The sequence below is a fragment of the Syzygium oleosum genome, unplaced genomic scaffold (assembly GCF_021117445.2).
Source record: "Syzygium oleosum isolate NSW1041296 unplaced genomic scaffold, Sole_v2.1 Sole_v2.02, whole genome shotgun sequence".
NCBI classification, from domain to species: Eukaryota; Viridiplantae; Streptophyta; class Magnoliopsida; order Myrtales; family Myrtaceae; genus Syzygium; species Syzygium oleosum.
This window is the reverse complement of record NW_026607486.1, coordinates 12046984-12071077: the sequence shown is the minus strand read 5'-3', so window position 1 is coordinate 12071077 and position 24094 is coordinate 12046984. Positions and strand designations below refer to the sequence as shown.

Sequence of the window (24094 nt, the reverse complement as noted above, 5' to 3'; positions counted from 1 at the left end):
TGGCTTTCAACACAATTTTTCTACTCCTTATACACCAGAGCAGAATGGTGTTGTGGAAAGAAAAAATCATTTTTTGCAAGAAATGACAAGAACTCTTTTGATTGAAAGCAAGATTCCTTATCAATTTTGGGCAGAAGCAGTTTCTACAGCTTATTATATTACTAACATAGTTTTTCTTAGGCCGATTTTTGATAAAACCCCCTATGAGCTTTACAAAGGTAGAAAGCCGAGTGTTTCATATTTTCGTGTGTTTGGTTGTAAATGCTTTATACTAAAAAATCCAAATGATCGCTCGGGAAAGTTTGATGAGAAAGCAGATGAAGGATTTTTCCTTGGATATTCCACAACAAGCAAAGCATACAGAATTTTCAACAAGAATTCTCAGATAGTGGAAGAAACAATGAACATGAGATTTGATGAAAATGTTCAGACTCACAAATATGAATTTGAACCATCTCTCAATGTTCAAGAGATGTCTGAAGATCAACAAGAATCTCCAAAGATCATTGAATCTGTTGAAGAAGGAAATGAAGATTCAACAATTATCCAGAATCAACTAAAATCTTCATAATCTGATGATACTCAGAAGGAGAGATTCAGCAGAAACTGGAAACATAAATCCAGTCATCCGAAGAATCTTATTATTGGAAAAGTAGAAGATGACATCAAGACTCGATCCAAACTTAAAGAAAATATCAACGCCTTAGCCTTGATATTTGAGATAGAACCAAAAGAAATTGATGAAGCACTTACATACGAAAGTTGGATGGAAGCAATGCAGGAAGAACTTCAACAATTTAGGCTCCGTTCGTTTGGCGGAAAATATTCTCCTTTTGGAAAATATTTTCCCGGAAGTCATTTTTCTGGAAAATGTTTTCTCGGAACAAAATTTTCCGGTGTTCGGTGATCAATATGAAAAAGTTTCGGAAAATATTTTTCGCCGGCGGCGGCGGTCGGCGGCGGCGGCTAGCGGCCGCGACCGCGACCGGCGGCCGCGACCGGCGACCGGCGGCGGCGGCCGGCGATGGGCGGCGGCGGCGGCGGGCGGCGGCCGGTGACCGGCGGCGGCGGCCGGCGACCGGGGCCGGCGGCGGGCGACCGGGCCGGCGGCGGGCGACCGGGCCGGCGGCGGGCAACCGGGCCGGCGGCGGCGGCGGTGGCGGCCGGCAGGCCGGGCGGGCGACCGCGGTGGCCGCTGCGACTGCATGGCGGCAGCCGGCGGCGCGCGCAACTTGCGGCTGCGGCCGGCGGCGCGCGGCGGCGGCGGCGGCCGGCAAGCGGCAGTGGCGGCGGCCGGCGACCTTAGTGAAGAAGAAGAAGAAGAAGCTCCGGAAAATGATTTCCGCTTTTGAAGAAGCGGAAGTCATTTTCCATAGACTTAGGCTATTTTGTGAGGGGGGAAAGGAAAATATTTTCCCGCGGAAAACGTTTTTCGCCCCCCGAATACCGGAAAACCCTGAAAATATTTTCTGGGAGAATATTTTCTGCCAAATGAACGGAGCCTTAGAATTAATGAAGTATGTGAACTTGTGCCAAGACCCAAGAATCATCCAATAATTGGAACAAGATGGGTATTCAGAAACAAGCTGGATGACAAAGGAAAAGTTACCAGAAACAAAGCAAGGCTTGCAGTAAAAGGCTACTCACAAGAAGAGGGCATAGATTATGATGAAACATAAACACCGGTTGCCATGTTAGAAGCCATAAGGCTACTTTTAGCTTATGCTTGTTTCCATAACTTTAAATTATTTAAGATGGACGTGAAAAGTGCATTCCTGAAGGGTTACATCAAGGAAGAAGTTTATGTAGAACAACCTCTTGGTTTTGAAGAACCAAGAAAATCTGATCATGTATACAAGCTTAAGAAAGCTCTTTATGGTCTAAAACAAGCATCTCGTGCTTGGTATGAGAGGTTAAGTAATTTCCTTCTATAGAATGAATTCACAAAAGATAAAATTGATACAACTCTGTTCATAAAGAGAAAAGGTAAAGATTTTTTAATTGTTTAAATTTATGTAGATGATATTATATTTGGATCCTCTAATGAAGTGCTTTGCAAGGAATTTTCAAAGTGCATGCAGAATGAGTTCGAAATGAGCATGATGGGAGAATTGACATTCTTTCTTGGACTACAAGTGAAACAGACCAAGGATGGTGCTTTCATTTGCCAAGAAAAGTATACAAGAGAAATTGTGAAGAAGTTTGGAATGCAAAACAACAAGAAAACAGACACTCCAATATCTCATTCGTCCAAATTGGATAGGGATGAAAATGGTAAACAGGTTGATCAGAAGGTGTTTAGAAGCACGATTGGTTCATTGCTATATCTTACTGCATCTCGACCTGACATATTATTTAGTGTCTGTATGTGTGCCAGATTTCAATCTGACCCAAATGAATCACATCTTATAGCAGTCAAAAGAATAATCAAATACATTGGAACTTATCTAATGTTAGGTCTTTGGTATTCAAAGGGATCGTATTTTAGACTTATTAGTTATTCTGATGCTGACCTTGCTGGATGTAAAGTTGACAGGAAGAGCACCACAGGGACATGCCAATTACTTGGAAATATGTTAGTATCCTGGTACTCAAAGAAACATGGCACAATTGCGCTTTCTACAGCAGAAGCGGAATATGTGGCTTTGGGAAGCTATTGTGCTCAAATTTTGTGAATGAAGCAACAACTGCGAGATTTTGGAGTCAACGAATCAAATGTTCCAATCAATTGTGACAATACAAGTGCTATCAATCTGACCAAGAATCCAATTCTCCATTCACGAGCCAAGTACATTGAAATCAAGCATTACTTTATCAGAGATCATGTTCAGAACGGTGATATGAATATTCAATTTATTGATTATAAAAATCAATTAGCTGATATATTCACAAAATCTTTAGATAAATCTTCATTTGAATTTATCCGAAATAAATTATGCATTACTTACCCTTCTACTTGAAGAAATTCTAAGACAGGAACATTTCAGACTCGAGCAATTTAAGTCTGAAAACCATATTCAGACTCAAATGCAAGGTAAAATTCTCGTTTCAAATTTTGGCGGGCATATTTTATTTCTGGCAGGAAATTATGGCAATATCCAGTCACATTTTATTTTTGGAAGAAAATCAGGTACGTATTCGAATTTATCTGATTGATTGAGTGTGCTTGAAATATTTCTGTCTTTTCCTAAATAATCGAATCACATTTTATAACCTCCTAAAAGCGATTTCTCTTACTAAAAATCGTCTCCCTGATATAAGCCCTAATAGAAACCTGACTTTTTAGAATTTTCTTCATTGTTTGCTCCCAACTCACACCTCCTCGGACCCTACTCCTTCTCTTTCTCAAAGACCCAACCTTTCTCTTCCAAGGATCTTCGTACAACCACAATGCCTTACAAAAGATGATCATCGCGGATTCTTAACAGAGATTCAAAATATACAGGACAAGCAGGATATATGGAGGTCACCGATTCATCTGAAACATAATCAGACAAGCAGACATCTTCGAAAGCAACTCCTCAAGCATCTCAACCATCTTCTCCTCCAAAAACTTCTGGTAAAACAGATTTTTACTTTAAAGATCTTAACTTTGTTTGGAAGACTTACGAAAAATTGAAGAAGAGCAATGCCTCTGAGTCAGTCTTACATGCATGTTTAAAAGACAATTGTTTTAGATAACAAGTACAACTTGTGGAAACATATTCTTCGTTTCAGTCTGCCACTGGTCATTCTAGACAGAATGTATCTAGTTCTGAGCGAAAGGAGAATATATCAAGAAAAGGAAAAGAAAAAGTGGGAGAATCTTCTCTAAAGAAATCTGTTGTTACAAGCCCTAAGTCACGAAGCAGCCTAGATTCTAACATTACAAAAATAAGGGAAGATGATGATGGAAGACAGGTTAATAATTTCGAGAAGAAAATGGGAATTGCTTCTAGAGTCGAGGGAAAAGGAAGTCTGTTTAGAAATCGACTGCATAGTGAGTATTACAAAATCTTGCTGTCATGAGGGATTATGAACCATAGGAGTGTTGATTTCAAATTTCTGGAAAAAACTGGCATTTTCGTGAAACATCATTTTGACAATCTGGGAATGTCTGAACTCTACCTTCAGTCGGCACATATATATGCTGAATTGACTGCATACTTCTACTCCAATCTATCCATTTTGTCTCCTGATTGGATTCAGTTTACCGTTGGAGATAAGGAGTATAATCTAAAAGCTGATCAATTGGCTGCTATTATTGGAGTCAAACATAGTCAGTTTATTCCTATTGAGGTCAGTGAAGAAGAAGCTTCTAAAGCAGCCTCAGAAAATCCGAATTTTTCCAGAAGATCAAAACGGTTCATTACTTATCCTGATTTGACACAAAAGACAGTGATCTTACATAAGATCATTATAAACTGCTTGCGGCCTAAAGCATCGTCTAAGATAGATTTGTCTAAATTTGAAGTCAAGCTTATTTGGGCAATTTTGAATGAAGTTCCATTTTCTCTTCCTCATATTATCATCCTTCACATGTACAGAACTCTACTGAAGGACAAGGGTCAACTCCCTTATGGTGCATTGATCAGCAGAATTTTTGTCTATCTTAACATTACTGTTCCTGATGATTTATGCAAGACTTTTGCTCCTTTAATGTATGTTGGGGAGAAGATGCTGGCTAAGATGAACTTTAAGCAATTTGATGTTAGAAAGGATAGAGAGATTCCAAGAAGTAGAGCCAAAGGAAATATTGGTGATAAGTCAGAAGCACAATCTGCTAGAAGGAGAGAAGACAGAGAGAAGGAAGAAAGAAGAAAAGGAAAGGAGAAAGAAAAGGAACATACCACCTCAAAAATTCCTTTACAAGTGTACAAAAAGAGAAGAAGACTCCTCCTCATAGATGAAGAGGATGAACCTGAAAGCCTTGATATAGGACAGAATGATGGTCAAGACCATTTTGAGAAAGAGTCCACAGAACCTGTTGACAAGCATTCAGAACCTGTCCCAAAGGAATCAAGCTTAAGACAATAGGAACAAGGCACTGTTCCTATGGTGACAGAAGAAGGTCCATCTCCACAACAACACCCTGAACAAATGATGGTAGAGAATGTTGTTACAGAATATGCAGATACTCAGGGGGAGATTCCAACCGCAAGAGAAGGTGAGTTTGAACACTCTGCATCTGAACATGTCCGGGGACAACCCTTAGAGGACAGGACCATACTCAAACTTCTGCCGGAAATTAAAGACAAGCAGTCAGTTCTCGAAGAGGATATGAAGAACCTTTTGACCATTGTTGAGGAACACAGTCAAAATCTTCGTCTTCAGGCAAAACAAGACAAAGCAGCTCTTGAGAAGGCAATTGCTCAATGTTCAACCAATCTGGAGCATGCTGTTGGTCAATGTTCTCTCAGAATTGATGAAACTGTTCAAATACTAGAGAATTTTCAACTTGTTCGCAACCCTTCCAAGAAATAGCCTGCTTCATCTCCCTTTTGATTAAAACTTTGCTTTCATATGTTTAATTTGAACTATTACTTTCTTTTAGGTTTGATTTGTGTGAATGACATGATTGTTCAGTTTGATCATTAATTATCTATTTTTTTGCTGCTGACAAAAAAGGGGAGAATATATATTGCAGGATGAAGGATGTTATTACTTGATATAATACGTTTTAACATGCAGGATATTGGATGGACTTGAAGAAAAGAAAAGGACACAGATCTTACAATTTGCACTTACATTTATCTGTGCCTTATGCGCTTAATAGATATTTATGTTCATTTTATTCTCAAATCTTATCAAATCTTTTAATCTGCATGGAAGTTTTGTCACCATAAAAAAGGGGGAGATTGTTGAGGAAATTTCCTAATAAATTTTGTAGTTGACAAAATTATCCATGTTAATCTTGTAAATCTGATATAAACTCTGAAGTATTTTGATCCAGGTAAATATATTCTTAAAGTAGCAACTTTAATACTTCAAGAGAATTTAACTTTCTGGATGCTCAAACTTTACGAGGTTTAGAAGGAAAACTTCAGACTTTACAAGTTTCAGACGAGAAGTTCTGACTCTACTGAAATAGACACTTATACGTTATCTTAAAATGTTAGAGAACTTCAGACTCTAATTTAGAAGGACTCGGACTTTACTGAAGACCTACGCTGACTCAGATTCTGAATAAAAAGCAAGAACTAGAATTTCTTCAGACTCAGAATTTATTCGGAACGAAACATAACAGCTAGTGATCTGGTGTGGATTTCACAAAAGGAAAGTCTTGATTGACTCAATCTAAGCCTAATTGATTGACAATCAAATGTTATGACAAGTATATATCACAAAACTCTACTTGTGAAAACCAAGATTCTAGTTGTATGGACGGCCATATTTAGTGGGATTCGGATTTTGTCAACCAACGGCTATTCAATCCATTTTATACAAATCTGTCCAAGGTGAAGATTGGAAGATGATCCTCTGAAGACTGTCCAATGGCTAGTTTGGAAGTGGAAGAGTATAGAAGGAGACCGATGAGAAGCAGAAGATATAGAACGAAATCGAGAATCAACAAGTCCAAAGTCTGAGCTCATTCCGATTCTATTACTTGTCTTTCTTGAGCTAAATACTGAAATTTTGACGGATACTCTGTAAAAGTGATTGTGTGAGATAGAGAGTTCTATCATTCACCGAGTGATATCACTCAGATCTTGTAATTCCTTTGATCACGTAGTGGAATCCAGCCAGTAGGCTGTCAGCGTGGGAGAGTGAACATAGGCTTGATCTAAGCCGAACCACTATAACTTCTTGTGTGCAATTCTCTCTATCCCTAATCTCTCATTATATTGTTTACACCGTACACTAGCACATTCAGAATCTGAACATTGTTCAGACTTTACTGATTATAAATCGTTTCCGCTTTAAATTCATCAAAATCACTCAAATCACCTATTCATCCCCCTCTAGGTGATACCTGCTAGCTATAACAATCCGAACCACTATAAAGCTCTGTGTGTAAAATTTTATATTTCTCTGCTCATATTCATTTAATGCTTGATAGAAACACTGCACTCGGTAACTTGAATATTACAGGAATCTGATCATATTCATATTCTACTTTACTTGTTCCTGATCATATTCATCTTGACACTTAATTTTTGCAATAGTTTGTCAAGATTTTTTGAAATCATCTATTCACTCCCCTCTATGTGATATTGTTAGCCTACCTCAAGGACTATTCAATATTTTCTCAAGATTTGCCTCGTTTTACAAGAAATTCATGAAGTTTTATTATTTATTTATCACTAGAAAAGTTTTATTATCTGTTTATTGTTCCACAAAGGTTGATAATGACGAACACTACATATATATTTTGTTGATATTTTTATTTGGCGGGTCTTGCAAGGCAAGAATACTTTAGTTGCTTTTAGATGGCCAGTGTTTTTAATGATTTTGATGACTTTACAGGGAATCTTTTTTAGCAAATGCTCCTATGTTTTTTTTTTTTTTTGGGTCAAAGCATATGCTCCTACTTGAAACTAATGCTAATTGAACATCTCTGAAGTTGGTTAGTGGACCAATTAATTATGATTTTCTCTTCACCCAATACATTTGTCGGAGAATAAGGACTTGTTTTTTTGTCGGAGAATAAGGACTTTAAAAAGATGTTAATGTCTACACGGAAGTTCTCAGGTTATTTTTCAGCAACAATGGCATTTTACACTAGGTTCGTGAACTCTTGAATACCCTCTTTGTCATTCTAGTCAGGGAGTTCAGTCATTCCAAAGCCTTTACGAATATAAGTTGCAGAGGGAAGCTCTTACGAAGTTCAAATATCTCACTGATCCTTTAAGATGTCTATGGTCATGGACCGGCGAGGTTTGTTGCGAGTGGGAAGGAGTGGAATGCAGCGAGAAGACAAGCCACATTTTGAAGCTTGATCTTTAAATATGTAATCATTTTCCTGAATTTAAGTATGCATTTTTCGTAAATTAGGAAACATTTTCCGTTAACTCATTTTCCTAAGCAATCCAAACGCCGAAAGATAAGGAAAATATATTCCGCGTAATAAACGGAACCTTTAAACCGTTCATTGGTGCTTAGCCAAGCATCACATGTTGATAAATTTTCTACATGCCCAAAAAATGCATATAATTTACCAACAGAATAATAATTAGTCCTGCCTTTGTGATTGATTTACACTGCACAATAAGTGGGACACCTGACTTTCTCTTCTTCTTCTTTTTTGTTTCAAAAGGATTCCTGACTTAGATAATTATCTTTTTAGAGTGGAACGTGGAGGGTCCGATCTTCGGTGATGGCTCAAGGCTCGGGACAGAAAGAGGAAAGGAAATGAACGGAGGATAATTCGTAGATTATGAATCTAGGAAGTTTGGTTGATTGTGTAGCATTCGGAGATGGCCGAAGTGAGGATTGAAGAAGAGAGGTCGAGTCGAAGAGGCGATTTCGCAGTGTAATCGCCATTGTCGGAGAGAGATGATTTGCTTTGCTCAAGGTGTGGCAGCTGAGGAAGAAGGGGAAGCCAAGAGGGAGAGGGAGAAAGAGTGCGTCACTAATGGAGTCGGCTTCAACACGGTAAGAGAGGAGGAGATAGAATAACACACGGAGAGAGAAGACGGGGGGGTGGTGGGGGGCGCGCGATCAACGAGTGGATTGACCAATAGCTGACTTGGAAAATATTTTCTCTAAGGTTGCTTCTTTTTACAATAAGTTCATGAAGTTTTATTATTTATTTATATTTAGCAAAGGTATATAATTTGTTTGTGGTCCCACAAAAGGTTGATAATGACGAACGCTATATATATTTAAGGGAAAATTTCAAATAAAGCTTTGAAGTGGATGAGTTTTCTTAAAAGAGGGCCCGAGATTAACGATGTCTTAAATAAGAGTATGAAGTGGTCATTTAGTTTTAAATAAGGGCTTAAGTTCTCCGGCCGGTCAAATCTTCATTGGCTAATGAGCACATCTTATTCCGGCCACACAACTAGGGGCATAATCGTCCAAAGACATTTCTTTTTTTTTTAGCTGTCAATTGTTCATCTTCTTCATGCTTGTGCTCGGAGGAAAGTTGCAGCTCTCAAGTTGACCTCTATCTTCTTCTTCAACAACAATGGTGTCCTCAAGCTTACCAACGAGGCGAGTTGCCTGATGGGCCACGCTTTCTACTACTCCTATTCCGGTTCAAAAACTCTCGGGGTGGCGACGCCTCCTCCTTCGTCTTCGTCGTAGTCACTGAGTACCCGAATCTTGGCAGCCAGGGCCTCGCCTTCGACGCCGTCAGGACTTCAAATTCTAGATTTGAATCTGAAGAGTGGGAAGGCGATTTAGGCGTGGATTGATTACGATTCGGGGTGACATCGGATCTCCCCATAACTTGATTCGACCCATTTTTTGCGTTCCCCTTGTTTTCCTTGCCTCCATAAACGCCTTCCTCGGAGAACCAATCTGGTTCATGAACTTGAGTGGAGTCTTCGCGTCGATGCTTGCGAGACCTCGGAGCAGTCCTGCGGCCTCAGGCTCGGAGTCTTCCAGTTCTAGTTCGTCGGCGTCAAGGCCTTCCATGAGCTCCCACGCATTGATGACTTCAGAGCTTCCTCGCCGCGAGCCGTTGACCCTCCCTTCAATCTTCTGCTCTGTACGGTGATTTCTTGTTGCTGCGGGGGCGGCGGTGGCGAAGGCAACCCTTGCTCGTCGCTGTCCAGTCTGAGCATGTCGTAAGTGCTAGAGGTGAGGAAGACCCCATGGATAGGGTGGGTCGTGTGGCCGCCATTGATGACCTGACTATTACCGTGACGAGGATGATGCTATCGACCGTGCTAAGAATATGAACAGTTAAAAAATAAGAAAAGAAAAATAAACAAAAAAAGAAATGACTCTGGACAAAAATGCCCTTGATCGTGCCACCAGAATTAGCACATGCTCGCCGACTAACTAAGATTTGGCCGGCCGATAAGTTCAAACCCGTTTTAGATTAAATGGCTATTTCATACTCTTATTTGAGACAACGTTCGCTTCGGGCTCTTTTTTTAAAAAACTCCACGGCGGTGCCATATTTAAAATTTTTCTTATATTTAATTAATATCTTTATTTGGCGGGTCTTGCAAGGCAATAATACTTTAGTTGCTTTTAGGTGGCCCGTGTTTGACCAGGAACTTTTTTTTGCACAGATACTCTCACTTGAATTTTAATTTTAACTGAATATCTTTAAAGTTGGCTACACCTGAGAAAATATTAGGTGCGGCTGTGATTTTATGATGGCAAAATTCCAGTCGACTCACCAGGCGACACATGTCGCCCGAGCCCATCGCGTCAGAGTCCACATAAATTTTTCAAAAAGCAAGACTCTCTCTCCTCTTTCTGGTACAGCTTCGTCGTAGGGGCAACATGGTTCGTCGGACGGCGGAGGTGGAGACGGCGAGAACAACAGAGCGAGGCAGAGGCGGAGCCGTCGGTATCGGTTAGGGCGGAGGCGTCGGCGTCGGCGTCGAGAGGTACATAGCAAGTCGAGGCGGAGGGCATCGGAAGATCCCGTCGCCGCCAAGTCCGCCCGCTCCACCTCCACTCGTCGCCCTGTTTCAGCTTCCCCTTCCAGACCGCCATGGTCGCCTGAGCACGAGCTCGCGACCATGGTTGCCATATCTCAAGCTCGGGACCACGGTTACTGGAGGTCGAGCTCCGTGTTCATGGCGGCCGCGAGCTCCACGGCCGGCCGATTTGGACAAGCTGTTGGGAGGCACGCCGTCGTCGTCCCATTTTGGTTTTCCATGGAGAAGATAAGGAATTGCAGAGGGGGTGGAGTTCGTGAGGGACAGGAAGAGAGAGAGAAAGTGGGCTCCACGCAGGAGAAAATATCCCTGAAGATTTGGCTGTCAAATGTGGGCCGCTGTCACGTGTGGGCCCGGCGACACGTGTCCATCAACGAGTGGATGCACCCAATATTTTCTCACTTTGGCGCAGAAAATTGGCGTAGAAAATAAGCATTTAGAAAAGATGGGCGCGTCTTCACTTTTTGTTTGGTCATATTTTTTATTTTTTTTGGTCAAAGTTTGGTCATATTGGACGATCAATTTGTTTAGCAATCAGTGGCCCCAAACCCCCACAAACCACCAGGGCCGGTTGTCCCGCTCGCCAGTCGCCACCCAGATCCGGTGCCGGGTTTAGCCACTCTAGTTGAGTCGCTGTGTTGCCGTTGATCGAGGTCGTCGACAAGCTCTCACTGCTCCGTTGCAACGCGCTCGAGGCGTCTTTACGTCCCAGATTTGTCGTTGTGCTGGGGCTCGTCTCTTCGGACCCAGTCTTGATTAAACCGGTTCGCATCCCATTCTCTCTTGCTCTGTTTCAGAATCTTGGCTCTTAAAAGTAATTGTGTTCGCTAAGCAACTAGAGTCGCTGTCGTGTCATCGTTGAGTTCCTACTAGTTGATCCGTTGCCTTGTGATCCGTCGTGGGATTGCCAGTCTCCACACGGAAAGATTTCTAGTGTTGAGGTTGATGCGACTTCACACGGAAATATTTTTAGTGTTGAGGTTGATGTTTTGTATTTTGTTATTCAAGAAATTATGAGGCGGTTTTGAAAGGCCCCGGACGACTGGACATCCCGCTTCCCGGTGAGCGGGTGGGGGTCCGGGGGCCACCCTGGCGGGGGTCGCGGGGCAGCGCTCCCGAGCCGTCAAAGGCGTTTTATGTTCGGTCATAAAAGGATTTATATGGAAAAGCTAAATATTTTAGGCTATATGGATAATTTTATAATTTGTGCCATGTAGGGTTTCGCTATATATATTTAAGGCGAAACAGGTCTCTAGAATAGAGGCAGGGGTGAGAAAGAGTGGCTGTACACTTATTTACGTTATTAGTGAAACGGATCTCTTTTCCCCGTGGACGTAAGTAGGCGGAACATCTCCACTGCTGAATCACGTAAATTCTTGTGTTGTGCGAATTTCCATTACTTTCTTGCATCGTTGATAGGATCGAATTTAGATATTCGACACCTAGTTAATCTCTGTCGCCAATAGGAGTTCATCCATGGCCTGAGTATGTTATTACTATGAATGGTGTGTTGAATAGGTGTTACTGGTGAACTCTTGAGTGTATGTCGTGCTAGGATAAGATGTTACGGAGGTAGGCAAGCTTCGAATATGGACTGGGGATGTGTTATACGCAAAATGGATGATCTATATGGTTGCTGGTATATGCTGGATGCTTGGTATGAGCTGAGTGGTAAGTCGATGAAATTGTAGTGGGTGAGAGAGTGTTGTTATGCGCGCGCTGGGCAAGTGATTTTTAGTAAAATATGATTTTCTCTTGTCCCAATACATTCTTCGCAGAATAAGCATTTTGAAAAAGATGGTAACGTCTTCACTTTTTTCGCCAATATAGACGGAAGTTCCCAGGTCACTTTTCAGCAACAATGGCATTCAAAATCTACACTGGGTTCGTGTCTGCACTCTTCTTGAATGCGCTCTTTGTCAGTCAAGCCATGGAATACGGTCATTCCAAAGCCTTTCCGAATATAAGTTGCATTGATGCTGAGAGGGAGGCTCTTATGAAGTTCAAGCAGGATCTCACCGATCCTTCAAGACGTCTGCAGTCATGGATCGGTGAGGGTTGTTGCGAGTGGGAAGGAGTTGAATGCAGCGAGAAGACAGGCCGCGTCATGAAGCTCGATCTTCGTAATCCCTGTGATGGCTTAGAGTGTAGCCTGGGAGGTAAGATACATCCTGCTCTAAACAACCTGAAGGATTTGAAGTATCTAGACCTTAGCTTCAATAATTTTTCAACCCAAGGAATCCCAAAGTTCTTAGCTTCTCTTAAAAAACTGGAGTATCTCAACCTCTCATCTGCAGGCTTCTATGGACATGTTTCCAGTCAACTTAGTAACCTTTCCAGCGTACGGTACTTGGATCTTAGTAATTTGTGGTGGTGGCCCTCTATTAAAATAGAAAACCTCCGGTGGCTTTCGACATTTTCTAAGTTGAAGTACTTGGACCTGTCTTATGTTCCCCTTCCCAACTCCAAAGAATGGTTAAGTCCTATCAACATGCTTTCCTCCCTGGAGTTTCTGATATTGAAGGGATGTAATTTGGAAGATGTTTCATCCTCTTTGCATGTCAATTTCACTTCTCTTAGATTCCTTGATCTGAGTCACAACTCCATGAATTCATTTGTTCCTCCTTGGTTTCAAAACTTGAGCAAACTCGAACATCTTGATTTAAGTTTTAATAATCTCCAAGGCATATTCCCCACCGATATCCTTGAAAATAGTCGATGGCTTAGATTCCTTGATGTCTCTAAGAATAGGCTGGAGGGTGAACTTCTGAAAAACATGAGCGATTTCTGCAACCTGCAAGTACTGAACTTGCGTTCTAACAAATTTAGTGGGAGGATTTCGGATACCAAAGACGGTGCTTTGATTTGTGGACGAAGTTACATGAAGACTATTGATGTTTCCGGCAACAATTTCAGTGGTCGCCTACCCAATCAATTTGGGGATTTCAAAGATCTTGAATTCCTTGATCTCTCATGGAACTCTATTTCAGGTCCTATACCCGCTACTGTGGGCCAACTATCATCTCTGAAAAAATTGTACCTCTCTTCTAACAAATTGAGTGGGAACATTCCAGAAAGTGTTGGGCGACTATCCAATCTAGAGGTGATGGACATTCGTAATAATCAATTGGATGGAGTTGTCAGCGAACTTCACTTTGCCAATCTCAGTAGCTTGACCGTGTTGAACTTTTATTTGAATGAGCTTGTTGTAAATGTTAGCACATCTTGGGTTCCTCCTTTCCAGATTCAAGTGATTTTCATGTCCAATTGCAAAGTGGGACCACAATTCCCAAGCTGGCTTCGAATGCAAAGGAACATTTCGGTATTGTACATGTCAAATGCTAGCATCTCAGATGAAGTTCCTTATTGGCTACCTGAAGTTTTATCCAACACTAAACGACTGGATCTTTCCGGCAACATGCTCAGAGGCAACATATCCCGAATTATTGGAAAGAAGATGCCACTGTTAAGGCTGGTGTCACTTTCTGGAAATAACCTCGGTGGTGGCATTCCAAATTCATTATGCATGTCTGATGAATTGTCTTTTCTTGATCTCTCCAAGAACCAGCTTTCTGGGAGACTTCCGCAATGTTGGAGGAAGTCGCAAGCAAATTTGGAGTGGATTTCATTGGGAGACAACAAGTTAAATGGTCAGATTCCAGACTCTCTATGCCATCTGGAGCGATTAGGAGTTCTAGGCCTACATGAAAATGGCTTGAACGGAGTGCTTCCAAAATGTTTACTAAAGCTAGATTTGGTAAACCTCGATCTCAGTGACAATCAATTCACTGGTAGAATACCTCCATTTGGACAACATTCTCGATCATTGAGGACAATCGATCTTGCGAGAAATTACTTCAATGGGGACATTCCTTTGCAGCTATGCCATCTTGTTAATCTCCAGTATTTAAACCTAGCACATAACAACCTATCCGGAGGCATTCCTCATTGTTTCAACAACTTCACGCAGATGTGGGCCAACTCCACTTTTACTCCGTATGGGAGGTTCCCGTTGGGGTTTTCTATTATGGTTAATATAAAAGGAAAGAGCCTAGAATACACCACCTCGCTCCGTTATTTATTTTCCATTGACCTTTCAAGCAATGCATTGGATGGAGAAATACCAAAAGGGCTGACTAGGCTGGCTCGACTTCAGAATTTGAACCTCTCTCAAAATAAGTTGATTGGAGAAATCCCTTCAGATATTGGCAACTTGAGAGATTTAGAATCACTGGATCTATCCAATAACAAGCTATCGGGTGAAATCCCTCCTAGCATATCCAATTTAGACTTTCTAAGTCATTTGGATCTTTCCTTCAACAATTTATTTGGTCCTATTCCATCGGGCAATCATCTAAGCACTCTGGACAATCAATCTGTTTATCGTGGCAATGATGAACTTTGCGGAGCTCCTCTTTTGAAAGTTTGTCCTGGAAATGAGCATAATGATATGGACAGACGAGATAGTTACAATACGAGTGAAGATGAGTCTAAAAAAGGCTACTCTGTTGTTTGGTTTTACTCAAGATTGGGAGTGGGTTTCCCGGTGGTATTCTTGGGATTTTGTGGCATATTACATATCTTCCCCTATTTTCGGCGGAAGATTCGATTGTCGAAAAATTGTCGATCGCGAGAGTAATTACCATGCTTTGGTTCAAGAGAGGTTGTCAATTCACACTACGCATATAAGAAGTTATTTAGTAAGTAAAATCACACACACTCGCTCTCTCATGATTCATATTTCCTTTTCCTCGTAATCATTTATTCTGTTGATAGATGATGCTAATTGTTTCTGTCAATTGTCCTCACATTTGTGAGTTGCATGCACCATGACAATTGCCACAAAACTGATAGTTCGTTTCTTCATGATGGAAGATTGCTGCTAAAGCTTCAAGTAATAAGGAAATGCGCACTATTCTCCAACATTTCTTTCTTTCTTTCCAATTGTCAGTACTAAAATGGTGCTCAGGCACACTAAACACAGGTTTCTTTCTTCATCTGGGATAAAAAATTGACGCTTCCCAATCTAATGGGACTGAATATCTATGTTTGACAGTGCGAATTGCCTATTGCTTTACTGTCGGTAGCTTTATATCAACTGCAATTATTTTTTTCCACTTAGTGGGGAGCCCATAAAGTTACCATTTTTTCATTCCTCTCTGTTTTCTTCTTCTTTATCATGAAGGAATTACAGATTTTTAACTTCTAGAATTGAAACAAATGAGAAGGGTCTCTTGACCGTTCGCGGCGATATTTTGTTTAGAAGTCTAAAGAAAAAAAAATTTCAGGCCGTCCATGTATATGCGAGAATGGAGTTGCCCCTGAGAGAGCACCAGATCCAGCAGTTCCATCTCGGCTCAAACACTTCTCTGCTATGAATAAGTTAAAGAAGATGGCTCTGCAGGTAAATATTTGACACCTTTATATTAATCTCTCTCGCTTTGATTGACATACGGCGCACTTTATTTGGGGGCTGGTTCTTTATCTTGAGTGCTAAATTGTGTTGTGTTCTTCGCATTTATTGTACAAAACTTGTGCCGTATGGCGAATTTCACATTGCTATTCTCGATGGAATAACGTAAATTTTAGCTGCAAAGTGCAAGTCCCCTTTTCATCCAAAAGTTTGCAGAATCACAATTCTCTTATGCTTTGCTACTCTGAGATGTGCACTTGTCCTGTTGAATATTTTAAGATCCCTGCATCTCATTTAACTGTACGAGACTTACATGTTATTTGATCTGCACCAAGTCCTCTTTGGATTATGAAAATGGGGTTTAATTGTAACAAATTTTAATGCTTGTGCTGGTCTCACCAGGTAATTGCGGAAAGTCTCTCCAAGGAGGAGATTGCTGGTTTGAAAGAAATGTTTAAAGCGATGGATACTGATATCAGTGGCGCAATCACCTTTGATGAACTTAAAGATGGTTTGCAAAGATATGGCTCCATGATGAAGGACACGGAGATACGTAATCTCATGGATGCTGTAAGTACATTGCTTGTAGGATCTTTTGTTTTCGCTTAAGACTGAGTCTTTAAATTGCATCCTCGGTCGACTTTTCCCAAGCTGTTCTTAAAGTTGAACATCAACTAAAACCAATCAGATAACTAGTCCATCTGATGCATATATTTGGTCATCTTAGAGTGATGTCTGATTTCATTCTGCAGGCTGATGTGGACAACAGCGGAACACTATGGCGAATTTATAGCCGCAATAATTCACTCCCACAAATTCGAATGTGAAGAGCATCTAATTGCAGCCTTTCAGTACTTCGACAAGGATGGAAGTGGTTATATTACGCTTGACGAGCTCTAGCAAGCTTGCGCCGAGCATAATATGACTGATGCTTCATTGAAGATATCATCAAAGAAGTTGCTCAGGATAATGTGAGTCCATCAATATATTGTTTTGAAAATCCCTAAGGATTTTAATAATGACAAAACTATCTCATACGATTTGATGCAAGTGTTATTTCTGTCCAGGTATCTATTGTTGATTCAACACTATTGAATCTACTATACCTAATGCGATGTGAAAGAACTTAAAGGACTAAAAGGACCGTAAGGGTGAATAAGTCAAAGAGAATGAGAAGTTCGTGAGTGCTTGAAGGACCAATAGGTGAACAGATCTGTAGAAGTCTAACTTGTTGAAAAAACCTCCTAGTATATTTTAAAGTTGCTAAAACAATCCATGATTCCTTTCGAGCTTGATAAATGCAAGTGTTGTTTATGCCCCAGGAAATATCCGCACAAAAGGAACTTAGATGTGCAAAGTGAAAAGATTCTAAATATCTGGAAGGACCTTTGTGAACAAGTCTCGAAGAAGGGGGAGTCCATAAAGACTTGGAGGTACCAAGGTGAATAGTTTGGAGAATCTTCATAACCATCGTACTCGAAGTAAGTGTTGGAGAAACATCCCTAGAAATTTTAATGATTCCCAAGCTATCCTTGGAATAATATCTACTATGATAAGTGCAGATGTTCGAGATGATTATTAAGGACTATGTGATGTCCATGATATATTCATTGGATGAAGATTGCAAGATGTTCTTGTACGGACTGCCCGTAAACAGCATCAACTGACTATGATTGTCAGCTAATGATGATTTCTATGTCACTTATGAGGATATCACGTCCCTAACAATGCTGGAATAACGATCATCAGAGAATGTTCATGGAAGGATTAAATATAGCTATTGGTAGCTAGAACAACACAGCAGAAGAATCAGAAATTGTCAGAGAAAGTGAAACTGCTTTTTGTTAGAACTGTCAAAGTGACCAGCGATGTTACGGCAGCAAAAGAACCCAATTTGGGAAAGCCTATTGATGTTTGTAGGAAAGGACTGTTCGAGAAGTCTAGCTTTCGAACAACAGCTACTGATGAATCCTAACGGCTACTTGCTTCTTGGGACAATCTCCAACAGGAAGATTGAAGATGTATATAAAAGAGAAGGTCGTTGAAGTCGAAAGGTGTAGGACAAAAAATCTAGAACAAGCTGAAAGTACTCATCATTGCATTTTGAGAAAATTGTTTTCATTCATTGAGATTTCCAGAGTAGTTTTCTTGCTACGTTGTAATTGAAGAAGATTAAGTGTACACATTTGATAGCAGCATTTGAGTCTTGATAGTGTGATCTATCGTAAAAAAAAAATCAATGCTTGCTGGTTGTATATTATCTTGGTGATTACTAGTGCAATCCAGCCCAACTTGTGGTTATTAGTTTGGAGAGTGGACGTTGGCTTACTAAATAAGCCGAACCGCTATATATTGCTATGTGTTATCTTTACTTCTGCTTTTATCTGATATTTACACATTAACACCACTTGATATTCTTAATATTAGCATCTCCATCCAAGTATTATTTCGTGATTTCTGCAAAATCTTTACTACAACCTATTCATCCCTCTTTTGGTTGCATAGTTAGCCTCAACAGTTAGTATCAGAGCTCTGTTGCTTGTTGTTTGAAATGTATTTCTTCTTAGCAGAAAGATTCTTATTTGTGGCTAACTTTGATGGTTTTTGTACAAGTGATTCTCAAGCTCCTAGCAAGTCTCCATACTTCGATGGCAGAAACTATGGCTACTAAAAATAAAGAATGCAAGCTTATGTCGAAGCAACTGATCTCATTATGTGCGATGTTATTGAAAATGGAGTGGCAAGCTCAAGCTCCTTCACGATAGTAAGAAGAAGAAAAGATCAAGATGCTGAAGCTGCAGGTGTTGCTGCTTGTGTAGTGGAAGCTCAGAGAAGAGCTACTCAAAATACTAAGGCTAAATATCTCTTATATTGTGCTTTATCTACATATGAGTTTAATAGAATTTCTTCCTGTATTAACATCTAAAGAAATTTGGGATTGCCTCCTAGTTACATTCGAAGGAACTAATAGAGTGAAGAAGACAAAGATGAACATTCTTTTAGGAAATTATGAGCTATTCAAAATGAAATTCGATGAAACAGTAATATAGATGTTCACAAGATTCACTGAAATAGTGAATGGCCTAGCAAATCAAGATAAGATCTTCACTGACGGAGAAAAAATGAAAAAGTTGCTAAGAGCACTTCCAAAAGAATGGAGCAACATAAAGACTTTGGTACGCGAAACCATGATAATTCAACCCATCACTATGGATGAGTTGCTAGGCACACTGATGTCATACGAATCAAAGCATCTAAATGAGAAAAACAACTCCAAAGATAATAAAGCTATAGCATTTAAAGCTAATAATGACAATCCGGGTGAAGAAACATCATCAGAAGATGACGATGATGAGGATATGACATTATTCACCACAAAGTTCAAGAACTTCATAAGGAGGAAACTACAAAGGAAGAAGACGCCCCAAATTTTCAGAAGAAAAGAAGCCATCCAAAAACAAAGAGGAAGCGAAAGGTAAAGATATTGTTTGTTATGAATGCGGGAAACAATGATACATAAAGCCAAATTGTTCATTTGTCAAGAAAATGAAAGGCAAGTTCGAGAAGAAGAAATGTGCACCAAAAGCTAAAACGTAGAGTAACACCGAGTTCGAATCCAGTGATGATGATGATGCACATCTCTACCTCATGGAAAACTCCAAAAGCAAAGAAGAAAATGAGGTAAATGCTTTTAAACTATCATTTGAAGAGATGCAGGATTTTCTAACAGAAATGTTTGGGGAGCACAAAAAGGCTTCCCAAAGAATTTCTGAAATGAGAAAGGAGACTACGAAACTCACTAGTCAAAACAACCACGAGGTTTGGAAGACCCAAACAAGATCAACAATGTATATCGGCTGAAGAACGCGTTCAATGGACTCAAACAAGCACCAAGAGCTTGATGTGAGAGACTAAGCACATCTTTGGTCGAGCATGATTTCAAAAAAGGTATGGTGGATACAATGCTCTTCATCAAAAGAAAAGATAATGATATCCAACTAATTCAAATTTATGTGGATATCTTTGGATTTACTAATGAGACACTATGTAAGGAATTTGCTGATATAATGAAAAGTGAGTTTGAAATGAGCATGATAGGGGAACTCAGCTTCACTTGCAAGAGATGGCAACTTTATATATCAAGACAAATATGTGAGAGAATTGGTAAAGAAATTTGGACGGGAAAATTGAAAAAAAGTGGATACACCAATGTCCTCTGCCACCAAGCTTGATAAGGATGAAAAAGGTAAGTCCTAAGGACCTAAGTTTATCTAGGTACCAAAGAAAAGATGAAATTCTTCTTTCTTGTAGGTTATAAAGAGGAAGAACAAGTGGTATCTCGACAGGATGATCGCTGCGAATGACTGCTGATCCTTCCAAGTTCTTAAGTCTTGTCCAAGTCGATGGTGGAATTGTCACCTTCAGAAGAAAGGATAAAGGTAGAATTGCTGGTAGATGCAACATCAAGTTGGGAAACCTGATTATCGGGGACGTGTCTCTGATCAAGGGAGTCAAACATAACTTGATTAGCAAGGCCAATTGTGTGACAAAGGCTTCATAATCAGCTTCGAGGAAGGTATGTGTATTGGAGTAAGTAAAGATAAATCTCAATCATTTACTGGAAAAAAGATAAGATAGTATTCATTTGGTTGATCTTGATTCTAATGTTGTTAATTTGTCTTGTATCTATAAAAGATGAAAAAGAGTTATGGAATAGACAGCTTGGTCATATTAACATGAAACAGATTTCTAAGCTCTCTGCTAAGGACCTAGTGCATAGATTGCCTAAAATCAAATTAAAAATATGAAATGCGCAATGCATGTTCTTTCGATAAGCAATTAAATAGCTCCTTCATGTTTATAAATGCTGTTAGTACTAACCTGGTCTTGCGACTATTACATATAGACCTATTTGGACCAACAGGGAACTAGCTTTGGTGGTAAAATGTACTATTTGGTGATCGTGGATGACTATTCAAGGAATACTTATGTAATGTTCTTAGCTCATAATCATGAAACATTTCATTCCTTCGTGAAATTTGCAAGTAAAGTTCGAAATGGTTATAGCATTTTGTCTAAAAATCGTATCATGGCAAAGAGTTTGAAAATCAAAACTTTTTCGAATTTTTAGCACAGTTTCTCTCTTCTTACACTCCTCAACAAAACGAAGTTGTGGAGAGAAAGAATCCATCTCTACAAGACATGGCTAGGACCATGCTGATAGAGAGTTGTGTTCCTACTTAATGTTTAGCTAAAGCTATTTCTAGAACCTACATACCACGAAATTTATTAAAGTAGACGAATAATATGCATGAAAACCTATTCGTGCATAAACTAAGCTATTATGTATAAAACATACATAGACGAAGTTACTGCATACCACCGCCCGCAGCGGCTGCGTTGGCTTGCGCTCTTGTCCCCCCACGAAGGGATCGGAGTTCGAACCCCAGCGTAATCGTTAGGGATTCTTAAGTGTGGCGCCGTGATGGTGGGTCCTGCGCTAGCGTCACCCCAGGTCGAGATTTAGATTGTTTTAACAATCTAAATCATAGATGTTATTAGCAATTGACGGAGGTCTAAATCATAGATTTTTTTTTTGATGACCCAAGAACCCCCCACACAATTGACGGAGTTCTAACTTGAAGTACTTGGACTTGTCTTATGTCCCCCTTCTCAACCCCAAAAATTGGTTTAGTCCTATCAACATGCTTTCGTCCCTAGAGTTCTTAAAATTGAGGGGATGTTATTTGGAAGATGCTTCAGGCTCTGTGCATGTCAATGTCACTTCTCTTAAATTCCTTGATCTAAGTCACAACTCCATGCAATCATCTATTCCTCCTTGGTTTCAAAACTTGAGCAAACTCGAACATCTCAATTTAAGTTTTAATGATCTCCAAGGCGTATTCCCCACTGTCATCCTTGCAAATAGTCGGTCGTTTAGATTCCTTGATGTCTTTAAAAATAAGCTGGAAGGTGAAATTTTGAAGAACATGAGCATTTTCTGCAACTTGCAAGTACTAAGCTTGCGTTCTAACAAATTTAGTGGGAGGATTTCAAACAGCGGAGACAATGCTTTGATTTGTGAACAAAGTAACCTAAAGACTATTGATGTTTCCGGCAACAATTTCAGTGGTCAACTGCCCAATCAATTTGGGAATTTCAAAGATCTCGAATTCCTTGATTTTTCATGGAACTCGATATCAGGCTGTATTCCCGCTATTGTGGGCCGGCTATCATCTCTGAGAAAGTTGTACCTCTCTTCTAACAAATTGAGCGGGAACCTTCCAGAAAGTACTGGGCGACTATTCAATTTAGAGGAGATGGACATCCGTAATAATCAATTGGAGGGAGTTGTTAGCGAACTTCACTTTGCCAATCTCACCAGCTTGACCGTGTTATACTTTTATTCGAACGAGCTTGCTTTAAATATTAGCGCATCTTGGGTTCCTTCTTTCCAACTTCAAAAGATTCTCATGTCAAGTTGCAAAGTGGGACCAAGATTCCCAAACTGGCTTCGAACACAGAGGAACATTTCGGTACTGGACATGTCAAATGCTAGCATTTCAGATGAAGTTCCTCATTGGCTACCTGACGTTTTATCTAACATTGAACTGTTGGATCTGTCGGGCAACATGCTCAGAGGCAATATATCTCGAATTATTGGAAAAAAGATTCCCTTATTAAGGCTAGTGTCGCTTTCTAGAAATAACCTCAGTGGTGGCATTCCAAATTCATTATGCATGTCAGATGAATTGCATGTTCTTGATCTCTCTAAGAACCAACTGTCTGGGAGACTTCCTCGATGTTGGAGGAAGTCACAAGCAAATCTGGAATGGATTTCATTGGGAGACAACAAGTTAAATGGTCATATTCCATACTCTCTATGCCATTTGGAGCGATTAGGAGTTCTAGGCCTACATGAAAATGACTTGAATGGAGTGCCTCCGAAATGTTTACTAAAGCTGAATTTGGTATACCTCGATCTTAGTAACAATCAATTCACTGGTAGAATACCTTCGTTTGGACGACACTCTCACTCATTTGAGATAATCGATCTCAAGAGAAATGACTTCACTGGGGACATTCCTTTGCAGCTATGCCATCTTGATAATCTCCGATATTTAAGCTTAGCGCATAACAACCTTTCCGGAGGCATTCCTCGTTGTTTCAACAACCTCTCGCTAATGTGGGCCAATTCCACTTTTACTCCATATGGGAGATTCCCGTTGGGCTTTTCCATTACGGTTGATATGAAAAGAAGAAGCGTAGAATTCACCACCACACTTCGATATTTATTTTCCATGGACCTGTCAAGCAACGCATTAGACGGACTAATACCGGAAGGGCTGACTTGGCTTGCCCAACTTCGGAATTTGAATCTCTCTCACAATAAGCTCCTTGGAGAAATCCCTGCAGATATCGGGAACTTGAGAAAGTTAGATTCACTTGATCTGTCCAATAACAAGCTATCGGGTGGAATCCCTCCTAATATAACCAATTTAGACTCTCTAGGTTGTTTGGATCTTTCCTTCAACAATTTATCTGGTCGCATTCCATCAGGCAATCATCTAACCACCCTAGACGATCAATTTTTTTATCGCGGCAACGATGGACTTTGCGGAGCTCCTCTGTTGAGAGTTTGTCCCGGAGATGATCATAATGACAAGGACGGACGAGGTGGTAACAATACAATCGAAGATGAGTCTAATGAAGGCGACTCCATTGTTGTTGGGTTATACTCGGGATTGGGACCAGGTTTTACAGTGGGAATCTTGGGATTCTGTTGTATATTACATCTCAAGCAATCTTGGAGGATTTCCTATCTTCGGGCGGTGGATAGGATTATTGTAAAACTGTCGATCCCGAGGATGATTACCATGCTTTGGTTCAAGAGAGCTTTTCAATTCCGACTACGCAACTAAGAGGTTATTCAGTAAGTAAAATCACCCTCTGTCTCTCATTATTTATATTTCTTTTCCTCATTTGTTGATAAATGTTGCTAATTGTTTTTAGCATTTATCCTCACAATTGTGAGGTACAGGTGACACCCTGCATGAAAGTATGCATTGACTTATCCAATTCCAGAGATATGCGTCTTTGCAACTACTATGAACCTGATAGTTCCTCTCTTCATAAT

The 24094-nt window shown here is 40.2% G+C and overlaps 2 protein-coding genes across 9 annotated transcripts in view; both read left to right on the top strand.

Annotated features, from left to right (window-relative positions):
• Positions 1-16499, top strand: part of LOC115681561 (receptor-like protein EIX1) — a 41766-nt gene extending 25267 nt beyond the window's left edge. The window contains exons 1-5 of one of the 8 annotated variants that reach the window (XR_008815494.1): positions 10871-11308; positions 12375-15192; positions 15228-15244; positions 15833-15948; positions 16360-16373. Coding sequence is in view for 1 of the 8 variants with exons in the window: in XM_056306929.1 (XP_056162904.1) it covers positions 12406-15183 (2778 nt within the window). In the remaining 7 variants the exon portion in view is untranslated. The other 7 variants (XM_056306929.1, XR_008815489.1, XR_008815488.1 and 4 more) reach the window with 7 other exon arrangements.
• Positions 16500-19145: 2646 nt separating this feature from the next.
• Positions 19146-23886, top strand: LOC130137268 (receptor-like protein EIX1). Its single transcript, XM_056308073.1, has 2 exons — positions 19146-19432; positions 21590-23886. Exons 1-2 carry the CDS (start codon positions 19146-19148, stop codon positions 23877-23879), a joined length of 2577 nt encoding a protein of 858 aa, XP_056164048.1. The 3' UTR covers positions 23880-23886.
• The last annotated feature ends 208 nt before the right edge of the window (positions 23887-24094 follow it).

Bases quoted from the DNA above. Each gene is read 5' to 3' on its own strand.
- LOC130137268 (XM_056308073.1), top strand. From the start codon at position 19,146: ATGATAATTCAACCCATCACTATGGATGAGTTGCTAGGCACACTGATG. The intron at 19,433-21,589 runs GTAAAGATATTG...CAATTGACGGAG, and splicing joins AAACAAAGAGGAAGCGAAAG to TTCTAACTTGAAGTACTTGG.